The 13,880-nt window shown below is 46.2% G+C and overlaps 1 protein-coding gene across 1 annotated transcript; it reads left to right on the top strand.

Moving 5' to 3' along the window:
* The first annotated feature begins 541 nt into the window (after positions 1–541).
* CD4 (CD4 molecule) lies at positions 542–12,262 on the top strand. Its single transcript, XM_069031429.1, has 10 exons — positions 542–580; positions 6,454–6,585; positions 8,127–8,303; positions 8,389–8,532; positions 8,767–9,039; positions 9,487–9,849; positions 9,970–10,212; positions 10,303–10,421; positions 10,660–10,727; positions 11,934–12,262. Exons 2-10 carry the CDS (start codon positions 6,525–6,527, stop codon positions 11,944–11,946), a joined length of 1,461 nt encoding a protein of 486 aa, XP_068887530.1. The 5' UTR covers positions 542–580; positions 6,454–6,524; the 3' UTR covers positions 11,947–12,262.
* The last annotated feature ends 1,618 nt before the right edge of the window (positions 12,263–13,880 follow it).

The raw sequence follows: 13,880 nt of genomic DNA, 5'->3' as shown, positions 1-13,880 counted from the left end.
CAGACAAGTGGGGCTGGGGTCAGCTCCTCAGAGGTGCCTCCTCTTAGTGGTGGTGCAGGAGACCGGCTGGGAAATGGAGCTCAGATTACTCTTATAGAGTGCGGGAGGTGCGGGCTGGGTCCGGATCTGCCCAGCTAACCTGTTAGTTTGTGAGCTTTCCTCCTCAGCAGAGCAGAACCAGCTCCCAACCATTCATTTCTAAGTTTCAGCCCTGTCACGGCCTCCACCAGCTGCCGTATGGCCAATAGGCTCTCTCTGTTTTGCACACTCATTCTCCCCACCACTGCCATACATCGCCTTCCGCTAAGGTCCATTTCTGTTCACACCCAGAGCCGAAATCACGTGCCTTTGGAAAATCACCATCTGCCGAGAGAAGTCGGCGGATGTCAGCAGAACCTGGGCTGGCAGCAAGACCTTGCTGTCGCTCCAGCTGGAGAGGAGGAGACATCAAGGCCAACCAAACATCTGCTTGCTGAACAATAACTTTATTCCTCTTTTGGTTCAGCTGTAGCTGGGTGAGATCAATTACGGCAGGTGACAAACACAAGGAGACAGAAGCACAGAGGCTGAGAGAAAAGAGGTAAGGAAACTCTTTCTTTTGCTAAGACGCCAGCCTGTTTTCGGGTTTTTGAATGCTACGAACTTTATTACTCCACTCAAGTTGCTGTTTCGGCGCAGATGGCTTGGCTTTGCCTCGCTTAAAGGTCTGTTGCAAAACCACCTTAAATCTTTGACTTGATAATACTTCTGGCTGTGCAATTCTCCGAGGCCTTTTAATTTTAACCAAAAACTGTTTTGTCTTCCTGGATTTTTCTCTGAAAGGGGCAGAAAAAAAGGGAGCTATGAAGAGCTCAACCTGCCTCAGAGCCTGGGGATGTCATGGATCTTTAAACCCATATATAGGGAAATATGTCCTATATGAGGGCCTGTCACTGGTGACTGCATATCCCCCAAGGGCTGCAAATGCATTGGGGAGCAGCCCTCTACCAGCTGCCACTTGGTATCACCTTCTCCATGTACCCTCCAGGAACGGGAACTTTGTTCTAAAAGAAACCTGCAAAAATAAGAAGATGCCAGTCTCTAGCTAAGTAAGGATGTCTGCTTACATCTGTACGTGCTGAGACCGGAGGGGTCTGTTCTGCTAATCCAGGCTGACTGGCTCACTGCCTGACACTAGCTGCCAATGCAGCCTGATCCATTAGCTCAGGGCTGAGTGAGCAGGATTTCTTGGAAAAAGAGGGATCCTTTCAATTTAAGGACAACAGAAAAGAGACTTGTTTTCCCCTTTCATGGGCTGCTGCGCTGTTGAAAGCAGGAGTTTCATTTCTGGTTGAATTTTTCAACTTTCAGGTGGTGTACGCAACCTCTATCAGCCACCTCAGATATTCCGTCCTCCACGTGGTGCATTAAGGTTGAGTTCAGGTTACTACTCAGTGTTCTCCACTATGAACTCAACAGTCCCTGGTGCAGGTTAGAATCACAGGATCACAGAATTGTTTGGATTGGAAGGGACCTTTAAAGAACATCTCATTCCAACAACCCTGCCACAGGCAGGGACACCTTCCACTAGACTAGGTCACTCAAAGCCCCTCATCCAACCTGGCCTTGAACGCTTTCCAGGGATGGAGTAGCCACAGCTTCTCTGGGCAACCTGTGCCAGTGCCTCATCACTCTCTGAGCAAAAGATTTCTTCCTAACATTTGATCTAAACCTACCCTCTTTTAGTTTAAAACCGTTCCCCCTTCTCCTATCACTATCTGTCCATGTAAAAAGTCGCTCTTCATCTTTATTATGAGATTCCTTTAAGTACAGAAAGGCTGCGACAAGGTCTCCCTGACCTTTCCTTTGTCCTCCCCAGTGTCTCACAAACATGTCTGCCAAAGCCACCTGCAGCACAGCAGGGCTTGGCTCATCGAAACTGAGCATCCACCTCATTCCCTCTAGCGGTTCTTGAGCACCCAGGGACGGTGCCCACCTGATCTGCCACAGCCTCATGTGGGGAGCCTGTATTCACCAGAGCAAAATGAAGGAGGGATGGTACCCAAATGTCGTCCCAAGCACATACAGGGCTTGGAAGGGTGATGGAGGACCTGATTTCAGAGTGCATCACAGTGCCGTGATTAGTCACAGCCTCCGGTGGCTTTAGAAAGGCAGATCTTGGCTTCCTCCTAGGCCAGAAGGGAGCAGCCTGGGCTGTGGAGATGGAGCCACTTTTTGTGGCCTCCACATGGTTCCAGGCATATGACTGGGCATGGGGTTCTTTATGGCTGAAGGGAGTTCAGCTGGTGCTGACACAGAGGCCTCACCACTCTGCTTTGTCCTGATGGTGGGACATGTCTAGGGGAGGTTCAGCTGCTTTCACCTGTGTGACCCCAAGGACCCTGCTCCAGCACTTCCCTCTCCCAGCAGCTCCAACTGCTGGTGAGGGTAGTAGCTGCTCTCAGATGAGTAGACAGAGGTGCTCAGGAGGAAATGGAAGCAGGGTCAGACAGTCCAGGGGATCAGTAGATACTGCAAAATGACCTTCACTGCTGTCATAACTTGGCTCTCTGCTGCCTATTTTCATTGCACTTGGTCTCTTACCCTGCCTGCTGCTCACCTGACGTTTGCTTTAACATTAAGAAGTAAATTCAAAGAAACTGCTATTTGGTAAAAGAGCTGAGTCAGCTTTGTTTTAAATTTTTTAACTGAGGAGAGGTGAACCCCTTTAGCCCAGAGCCCCACAGCCGAGCCTAACTCTTGAGCAGGGCAAGAGGCAGCTGCATCCCTGAGCCCTCACCCAGCAGGCACCACAAAGGGAAATGCCACAGCGGAAGCTGAGGTGTCGAGCCCTGGTGTGGGGGGAGGGCTGGGGGGGCCCCCCCACCCCGGCAGAACGAGCTGCTGCCAGATCAAAAGCACAGCCACAAGCAAGAGCGAGAGGAGAAAACAAAGCCACACTGCAAGAAAGAGGCACAGGAACACAAAGAGAAAGGGAGACGGCCTGCTTTGCATCAGGAGTGGTTGCCAAGTTTTTATTTGTTGGGTTTTTTTTAATTTAAGTTTCCTCCTGTGTCATGTCAGTGCCAGCCTGTGGAGAGGTCTCTGTAGCCATCACCCACTGGGGTTCGGAGCTGGAGGGAGAGAGGGGCTGCCAGCCCTGCTCTCAAGCAGATGTTCTCCAGGCTTGACTTGGTCCTGCAGGCATCATTCTCTGGAGCAAGCCTACTCACTACCTCAGCTCTCCTTTTCCTATCCCTCAGAGAGGCAGGGATCATTAAAATAAGTCAAGAAGGAAATTAAACCAGTTCAGTAAGAGGGGGAAGTTAAAATGAAATGGAAATCAATGTTCACTTGGGAGGGAGCCCTGCTCCTCCGTCGCTAGACGTGCTAATAAATCAAGTATGCCTGGACTGTTTCTGGCACAGAGGCCAGCTGGCATGAGATGGTCTGGGCTATTAAACTCACTTAACCTCCAAAATGAACTGGCCACATGCCAGCCACCTAATAGGAGAGGTCCCTGGCCCATGCTAACACCTAAATGCATCCCAAGAGTTGCTTGGGAGAGCAAGAGTTGTCCCCGGCCAAAAATGTGTCAGGAAATGTACTAGCAATTTAACAGGACTGATGAGTATGTTCCAGTGCCTGGGGACATTCTGTGACACCACTTAATTTATGAGTACCACCGTAAGATACAGCTGGGCTGCCTGTAAGGAGGCTGTGGGTCTGCTACAAGCATCCGCTAATGAGAGCAGCTTGCTCGGTTAAGACAGCAGAGCCTTGCTCACTGAGATCTGTGAACTCTGGAGCAGCACTGCCTGTGATCTGGCCTGGAGGGATGCAGAAGCAGATAGAAAGGCAGGGGGAAATAGGAAGTGGCATGCACCACAAGAAGTAGAAATAAACAGGGAGAGAGGGAAAGTGTGCAAAAGAAATCCTAGTTGAAGGCAACCCATTTTCCCCACTGACTTGTAACATGTAGGTGGTAACATTGCACTGTGGAGATCTGCCACAGAAATACAAAGATTAGTGTGAACAAAGTGGGAATGCAGAAGTTGTGAAACCATGAGAAGAAACAGAAGAACAAAGATGCATCAATCTGCATCTACCAAGCTGCACAAGGTCATCAGTTCACCAGTCCCACGGTGCTCTGCTTGTGTGGTTTTGCTCAAGAACCAGGAAGCAAGAAGGCAAAGAACAAACTGAAGCCATATGACAGGAGAATAGAGATTCCCAGTCAAAACAAAATTATGAGGTGTGACTCAGCGATTTCATTAATTTTTACTTGTTCCATTACCTTCAGGTTTTATATAAAGTTTAATGACTTAAAGTATTTGAAACCCATCACTGAACTGTTAATTCACAGATATTACTTTAGAGCGGGGGCTGACTCCTTCATCCCACAAGAGCAGGTGATGCGAGATTTCACAGCAGGGATGAGGTTTCTCCTGTCACCTCAGGAATGGATCTTACACAGGGCCCTGTGCCAGTTCTCAGTTATCGATGTTCCTTCAGAGTGAGATGCATGCAGATGCCTTGTTAGTGCCCCTTTCTTTATTCTGTAGTTTAACCCAGCAAACTGCTTCATCACTGCCTCAGCATCTTGTTAGGATTGATCTCCAATCGTATATGCACTGGCTCCTTTGTTTTACAATTTTCACAGAAAACAGCTCATGCAAATATTTCCTGTCCTGGGATGGGCTTTTTGCTTTGTATGAGGGAAGCCACAAATCTCCTCTGACTGTGTCTTTGCCACCTGTTTCTCTTCTGATGGTGTATATGGCTGCTGTCTTGCTCTTGCACGCACATTTTTCATCTGTGCATGTGTGTACATCAGTCTGGATGTCAGATGTCACGTTGACCTGATCTCCATTTAAATGTAGTGCTGATGTTTTCATCTGCTCTTTGATAGCTGCACATGCTCTGATCATTTCAATTAATATCAATATAAATTACCCTCCAATAGAATATATTATACTTAATATTGCACATCATACATATAAATATTGTAGAAAATTATTCATGCATTTCTTTTGAGTTTAATCCCATTATGACTCCAGCCTTCAGTCTGTCACACTCCTGACATGGGGACTGCTTGCTTTCACAGAAGGGAGGTCATCTCACTGGCTTGCTCACTCCCCAGAGCATTTAACCTGCTTGGCTTCCCTTCTGTGATTTTTGCCTTGGTTTAGGGATGGAGAACTCTGTAGTGTCCTTGCACCAGCAGTCACGGTCTCCTTCACCTGTCAGCCCACCCAGCTGCAGCTGTCACCAGCACCTGGTCTCTGCTACAGTCAGAAACTGCATCTAATTTGATAACTCACCTTAACATGATCATTAGCTTCCAGTTCCCACTTAAGGTTTTGCTACCATTAATGCAACTTCTTCTTTTGGACCTCATTCCTCCCTTCTCCCCATACTTTTCTTTGAATAGTCCTAAGAAGTCAAGCAGGTCTTTCCAACATCAGACTTGCTGGTTATTGAGATTTTTAAGGTAAGAAGTAAAAAAAAAAAACCAACCCAAACCTGAAGAAAAACATTAATAACAGCCTAAAGATGGCTATAATCATAGAATCACAAAATCACACAGAAATATTTAGATGGCAAGGAATATTGGGAGGTCTCCAGTCCATTCTCCTATCAAAAAATACAACATGTTGCTCAGGGCTTGACAAGGTAACTTCTGAGCGTCTCCTACGGTGGAGATTGCCTGGCATCTCTTGGCATCTATTCCATTGCTGAACCACCTTCAGTGGGAAGAAAGTTTTCCTTATCTCTAGTCAACATTTCCCTGCTCAACATATGGCTACTGCCTCCTGTTCCTCTCCTGTGCACATCTGAGAAGAATGTGGCTTATTCTTCTAGGTAATATCCTTTAGATAATGGGAAACTGAAATTAGATCCCACCTTGGCTCCCTTCTCCTACCAAACCCAGTTTTCTGCCTCTCCCTGTATGTCATGTGCTCCAACTTCCTCACTATCTCACTAGCCCTCCATTGAACTCTGTACAGTTTGTTGGCATCCTCCCTGTACTGGGGGCCCAAAACTGTACCCTGTATCATAGATGAGACCTCAGGTGTGCCAAATAGAGAGAAATAATTACTTCACTCTACTTCCAGCAGAGCTGGCTGTGCTCTTGCTAATGCAGCCCTGTATGTGTTTAGCTTTAATCTCTGCAAGAGTGATGATAACCCACCATAGAGAAGTAAAAAAGCACAGAACTCTTGGCAGTATAAACAGCTGCTGCCTGATGAATGCCAGAAACCTAGGGATGAGTAAAATGAAATGTTTATTACCAAACTCCAGGGGCAGGCTGCAGATGGATTCTTTGCTGAAACAAAGGGCTCTGGTGACTTTCCCAATGAGCTTCCATTTTGCTGCACTGAAGGATGGCGGGAGCTGACTGGGAACACAAGTCCCATCCATTGAGGTCTGAAAATCAGACATTATTAACAGAGCATTTGGGTCTTCCAGGACAAGATCCCTTGGCAGTGACAGCATTTCCAGCCCTGCGCTCCGCAGACGGGAGGAGCGTTCCCACAGCGATGGAGTTGTGCAGCACAGCCGTGAGCTGCATGGCTGCCACCTTCTTGCTTCTGCATCTGGGTGAGTCCTGGGCTCAGCAAACCCTCATGGTTCTCACAGCCTTTTCACAAGCCTCACAACGTTTGGCATATTTCTAGGCTCTCCCTGATGTGCCATGTAAGACTCCTCACACAGTTTAGCTCTGGGATTCAGGTTGTCCCCAGCCCGCCTGCTGAGCCTGCCAGCCAAAACCAGGGTGCATTGCCAGGTTTGGGGAGCTGCCCTGTAGAGATGCAGGAGTGAGGGTCCTGTGAGAACTAGGAAACACACCAAGCAGAGTGGAAAACTGCCCTCCACGCTGCCTCCAGCTGTCTGGGCAAAAACATATCTGTGATGCATAACCACATCTGTGATGTAATCGTCAGAAACTCATCACAGATTTGCCCTTACAAATGCAATGCTACTGGCTTACTTAGCTTGACTGCTAATGTTATAAGCTTTGGTGGACTTTTCAGTGCTCATTTTCCAAGAAAGGAAAGACAGTGAATAAGGCCAAGCCTGCACTTCTCAGATGCTGAGCTTTGATTCCTCTGGTCACAGAGGAAAGATTGGAAATCTCTTATGCACTCTAGAACCAAATGAAAAGCAAGAGATACCAACTCTTATTAATAACATTTCTAATTTCACAGTTTAGGACAAAGTCATAAACTTCTGTAGTCCCATGGGCAATTAAAAAAATCTGCATTGGTACTGTTGCAGGTTACCTCTTAGAGGGATGTAACTTCTGGCAAACCCTACATTAAACTCATGCAAACTTTTCATTTTACACTTCTACACATCTTTAGTACTCAGGTCACCTGGGGTTTTGCAGGTTAGGCATCTCTGAGAGCTTACCAGTAGTGAGGCAGGAGACCACAACCCTGTGGTTATTCCCAATCTTACCTCTGGCAACTCCATCTCCTTCTTAAGGTCTCCTGCAGAAACCATCTTTACAGTGAAGGAAAGGAAAGGATTCTCCCAAGAAACCACTCCTAATATTTCTTCAACCTTATATATTCTATTTCTTTTACTGTCACATAGCCCTCATCCCAAGAACAGGAACGTGACATTAGGTCAGCCTTCTTTCTTTTTTACTTTATCTCTTCATTTTTCTGTGTTTTCAGTCTTTGTCCATGCAAAAACTGGAAGAAGGTGTGAGCAAATTTGTCAGTGCTGCATCAAGTGTTGGGGAATGAAGAAGGGCTGACATATGCTCTTCTTCCTTTGCTACCAATAGAGTAACTAAGTCTTGTCCAGTGGAAAAAGGTTGTTTCAGTAAAATTGTTGACACTTCAAAATTACAAATGATGGCCAGTCCACCATAACTACTGGTATTTTTCCTTTTCTCTGAATATATGTGAAAGAGAATAACCATTAGCCAGGTAATAAAAGAGATTGATTGATTGATTGATTGATGAGATAAAAGAGTGACAAATTCAGAAATTGAGGATAATTTCTGTGGGAATATTCCCTGGGAAAGGGAGGAGAAATATCAACATCTTTTTGGAGGGCTGGGAAGTGTTTACTGATCCACCCTTCAGAAAGTGAACTTATGCCTTTTTTGGGTGGGTATTGACTTTCAGGTCTGATCTCCAGTATGGCTCAGCAAAATGAAGTCCAGACTGGGCTTGTAGGAGGGGAGGTGACCCTGAAATGCACAGGCATACCTCTTGACTCAAAATTATCTCAGGATGCAGTTGTGAGCTGGATGTACTATGATACTCTTCTATGGCGGATGGAAAAGAATAAGGCCTGGAGAAGTAAGGCTTGCAATTTGTTACCCCTTCTCCCTCTATAAGGCTGAGAAACCTCTTCCCTCCTAACCAAGCCTGTTTTTTTCAAAAGAATCAACTTTCCTTACTGGTCGAGCTGACATCAAGATGGAAAATAAACAGCTGAAGGTGTGGGATTTGAAGCTCTCTGACGCTGGCATCTACACCTGTAAATACGGCTCTCACGAAGTCCGCATCTCACTGCATATCTTTAAATGTAAGTGAGTGGAGGGCTTTTAGCCATCAGGAGGGGAAGGGACCATAGAGCTTGGGGAGACAGCTCTGCTGGGATTCTTTATCCAGCTGCATTTCTTCTGTCCTGGGCTATCACAGTTAATTTCTCCTCCATCTCCAGGGCACAACGTCTCCATGGTCTCTTTGCTGTAACACTTGTTCCTCTCTCGGAGGAAGAAGAATTGACTTACTGTCTGTGGTTTTTTTCTTCTTGCAGTGACAGTCTCTTTGGATGGGCACTTTCTGCAAAATGAAGTCCCTGAACTGATTTTAATGCAAAATTCATCCAGCCCTCTACCCAATCTCAACATCACATTGTTTAACAGTAACAACAACAGAGTAACACCAGAATTACAAAGCAAGACCCGTCAAAAATACATAGTGAATTTAAAGAAACTGGAAGCTATGGACAGTGGGACCTGGGTGTGTCAGGTCCATTCAGACTCTCCATTGATTAATCAGAACATCTCCTTTGTTGTGAAGGTACTAGGTATGTGACAACAAAAATGGAACTCACACACAGGCTTGGGAACCAGTGTTCGCTTCAGCTCATGAGTTTAACTTTTAATCTCCAGCATCCCAAGCACTGGTGCCCCAGGTCTTCCAGGTCTTCCAACAATGCAGCTTGGGGATTGTTCTGCTGCCTGAGCTCTGTTCCGCACTTGTGCTCATTTTCATCTCCAGGCTTAGTGAGGAGAAGGTTCTCCTTTCCTCGGGGTCTGTTCTTCTCAGCTCTGCTGTGCTTGGGACCTTTGGATCTTTCTACTGTCTTTTTCTCAGACACTAACTGTTTAACCTTCCTGGAGGATGTTGTGGCTTTTCTCCAAGTCCTTTTTCAACTGAGTGCAGTGTGCCTCACTCTGGATCAAGGGTAGATATGGGGAAGCATAACCATGGATATTCCTGCCTCTGTATCCCTTGTCTCTTCTAAATTCAGGTTTTCAGAATCCAGATTTGGAAAGAAAGTACGCAACTGTTGATAGCACTGTCACCTTGTCATGGCATCTGAACTCCCAGATGATAAAATGGAAAGAAGGTTTCGCAGGACAGCTGAACTGGAAACAACAGGAAGGTGCAAATGCTCATGAGCTGCTTGATTTCGAAGTCACAGCACAAGGAGATCTGCATGAGACTAAAAAAAGCAGCAACTTTCTGATTGAGATACCTGAAAGAAAAGCTGAAATCATCATAGAAGTGAAGCTCCCCAAAGTATATTTCAACCATTCTGGACAGTACCAGTGCCAGCTGGAGTACCAAGGAAGGCATGTGCAGAGCAAGATAGAGCTGGTGGTGATGAAAGGTGAGAGAAAGAGAAGTAGGTCATGAAGAAGAGGAGCTGCAGAAACCTGCAAGCCACAAGAGCATGGATGGACCCATATTCCCATCCCCTCATTCACATGTCTTTTCCTTGCCTTTACAGTCTCAGCTAACCCTGATGGGCCACTCTCCAGAGGGGCCAATATGACCCTGACCTGCCAGGTCTCTGGTCCACTCCCACCCAATGCCTACTTGCGCTGGGAACGTGTGAATGGGACTAACATGGATGTTAAGAACTCAAGGCAGCATGAAGTAAAGTTGGAGGTGAACATAAGTGCTGCAGGGCTGTGGAGCTGTCACCTCATAGAAGACAATGACAGAAAGATCAGCCTTCATTACCACGTGGGTATGGAAATTAGCATCACATCCCTTCCCCAACCCTAAAGCTAAAAAATTCTCTTTGTTTCTGTGTCTAAATACTTTTTTCCTCCCACAGAGGAAGCTCCTGTTTGGATTAGCTATGTGATAATTGGAGCAAGTGTTGCAGGCAGTTTATTGGTGTTTGCCCTTGGGTGCCTATGCATCATCAGTGGTATAAGCTGGCAGAGGAGAATGGTGAGTGCCATGGTCCCTGTGAAAGGTGCAGAGAGTACTGGCTCTCCAAACCACAGGAGGAGTCAGATTTCCTGTCTGGGTGCAGGGCAGAACAGATAAAGTATCGATCTTTAGGCTCAAAGCAAGTTTTTGAGATGGGCAGTCTGCAGATGTCAGACAGCACTTTACTACCACTTCAGAGGAAAGTATTTGTATCATAAAAATACCCAGTTGTTCTTTGTCCCTTCTCTCCTGGCAGCAACGGAGAAAAAGGATGGCACAAGCAAGACAATACTTGCTGGAAAACAAGACGTGTCAGTGTCAACAGTAAGTGGCAATGAGGGCACCCAGAATGGGCAAAGAATGTTTTCAAGGGAGAGGAGCTGGATGATTGAGCGGGGAGAAATTGAACTTGAGCCTATTTGGTGAAACAGTACAGCTGCATTTCAGCAGTTTCAGCTCTTACTCATGTTAAATCCTGCTTAAGAGTTATGAGCTATGTTAAATCCCAAACCCATGGTAGCACTGTGCTGGGAAACTTTCGAGCAGAGTGGTTTCACTCGAATTATCTTAATGTTGAGAGATATTAGCCCAACCCAAGCAAAAGCTCCAAAGCACTTTGGTAGGCTCCCAGTGAATCTGAGATCTGGATATCAAGGTCGTGGAGGTGGAAGGCACACAACCAAGCACAAGGATGAAACCCAAATTTTAAAAATTCACGATGTCCATAATCTAGTTCCAGCTCTGCTAGAGCAGTGCTGGACTGCAGTTGGTGAAAATTGCCAATAACCTCCCAGGAGTAACAAAAGAGGAGAAAAAATCATGGAACACTGTGATTTGTACCCTTTCCTAAAGGCCTTGGGTGATGTGAAATACACCATTGTGTCATGACCCTTTTCATGGGAGCAAGGATTTCTCAGCAGAGAAGCTGCCCTTTTCCATGCCTTTAAGCTTATATGGTATCAGGCATCAGAAGCAGCTGTTGGAAACACTGACAGCCATTCTGTCACTGGAGTGGAGTGCGAAAGGAAGCAGAAATGATTGCATGAACAAGTTCAATGAATGTTTGCGTACAGAACCGGACTTCTGCTTCATTTTCACTGGTGACATTGGCAAACTGTGATAGTTTCACCAAATTTTTTTCACTGTCACCAAGAATTCAGTGAGAATGTTTATTGGCAGATACTGCATCACAGCTGGGATGTGTATGTGGTGAAGAGCATAACATGTGTCAAAGAATTCACCTCGTTTTCACCTACATTTTATCAAGGTTAAAAAATAATCCCCATAAAGAGAGGACAAAGCCTGTACAGATACATCAAAATCTAGATGAATCTGTGCAGCACAAGTGCTGATACAGTTGTTCTTTAACTCTCTTTGCCAAGTAAGCAGCTCAGTGTAACTGAAACCTAAACTGCAGCCATGTGGATGCTCAAGTAACTGTTTGCATCCTCAGCTACAGAGGCAGGCAGGCAGTCATTCTCTGCAAAAAAAAGTGAGGGGTGGTACTCATGTAGTCCTTTTCTCTTGCAGCCGGCTGAACTAATACTGCAGCACTGGTGTCACAAGGACTGAGGAAGTCTCTGCCTGTACCTAAACACCTGGCAGCCCATAATGCTCTGTGAATCCATCTCCCTTTCTCCTGTTTTAATGCAATTCTTTATTCCTTCACCATGCCCCCAGTCTAATGCCATGGAGGGAGGTTGTCTGGCTCGGAGCCAATGGACAAGACAAGAAACCCTGAAGGGTTAAGATTGATCCCCAGTTCCATAATGAGAGACACTGAACAGAATATATATATATACACACACACACATATAGTATGCTTATATTTTGTTCATGCACTTAATTTGACCTTCTTGTGGAACCAATTTTATGCGCTTCTTTTATCTGCCTGAGCGACAATAAATTACTTTGGGGTTGGAAGTTATTTTTTGCAAGCTGGACTACATTTTTTCTGAGGCACTCTTGTCTGGTTCAAATTCACATTTCTCTCTTTCCTGCTAGGATGTGAAATGCTGTCTCCAACCTCCCTGGCTGCCATGAGCCTTCCTTAATGCACCAGCTCTTTGCTCTCTGTAAAACCTGTTTGTCCATGCTCATTTGCCTTTCCTGAACAGTCAGAACCCTACATATTTACCCCTAGACCTACATATCTGATCCCCCATATCTATCCCTCAGCCTGTAGCTTTCACCTCTCCCATAACAAGCCAACAAACAAGTGAAAACAGGACAATCAGTGGGATAATTCAGAACTAATTTTACTGGGAGGGCAGTTCAGGATACCAATAGATTCTGGAAGTCAGAGCCCAAAGAAGTTCTGAATGTTGATCTAGAAGGTAAGCTTGGGAAGGGGGTGAGAAAGTAATTTCCTAGGAGAACAAACCAGCCTTGAACTGCATAATCCCACAGAGTGCAGAGAGCAGATGCTTCTGAGAAAACCACTGAAAATGTTTCTCACCAAAATGACCCTTTTTTTTTGGCTCAAGGAGATGAGAAGAGGGAGTGAAAAGCCCAGGAAACTTAGGATAGAACTAAAAGCATGTTGCAGAGATGACAGAACGTCCTGAAAGAAAAATGCTGTTAAAATATGTACACAGAAGTCTTGTGTTTATAGAAATTGCTCTACTGTCTGCTAGTGGCAGGTCAAAAAGGCCTTGAGGTCCTACAGCTGCCACTGGCTCCAGTCCCGGTTTGTTTGTCTGTGCTGGCCTTGCTTGGGACAGGCACAGAGGGGCACTGGGCTGTGGGGAGGGCTCCCTGTGGCGAAGACCCTCCGTGGGATGCCTGGTGCTGGAGGAGGGGTTTTCTGTGTGTCAGTCGTGCCAGCATCACGCTGTTAGTGACTGACAGGAGACAGGCAGCCACAACGGCACAGACACCACCTGTGAGCCGGGGGAAATCTTCCAGCCCACAACCCCTGGCATGGGGTGCAGCCCCAGGCAGCTGTGGCAGCAGGTGTGGGCCTGCACTGATGTCATGCCTGCTCCTCCACTATCATCCTCACTCAAACAAGAGTGACAAAGGCCCGCACTAACACCCCTTTCCTTCTCATAGCTTGTGCTTCTGTGCTTCTGTGCACATGACTACATTAATTTTGGAAAAGCCTTGGTCCATATCCTGGTGCATGCAGTTGCTCCTCCTGCACCTGTCTTGTCCCTGAACTGCCAGCATACCTTGGGAGCCAGTTGTGGCCCATCCATCTGCTAAACAAGGCATCATCATAGCTTAAGGACAGGTCCATTTTAGGAGCTGTATGTGGGAAAACAAGCGCAGAGTCAGTGGTGGTCTGTGTAATGGTCATGACAAACTGCTTGGCACAGTCCCCTCAACAAAAAACTACCCCTGTTTCTGCAGTCCAGACCCTTCACATTAAATAACTGCTTGAGTACCCAAATGAGCTCCTTTTTTCACTCACACGGGTATCTGGAGAAGAGGGATTATCCTGTACTACCTGATACCTGGATGGGACAAAAAATC

This window comes from Aphelocoma coerulescens, chromosome 1, assembly GCF_041296385.1.
Source record: "Aphelocoma coerulescens isolate FSJ_1873_10779 chromosome 1, UR_Acoe_1.0, whole genome shotgun sequence".
NCBI lineage: Eukaryota > Metazoa > Chordata > Aves > Passeriformes > Corvidae > Aphelocoma > Aphelocoma coerulescens.
This window is presented reverse-complemented; position numbering and strand designations above follow the sequence as displayed.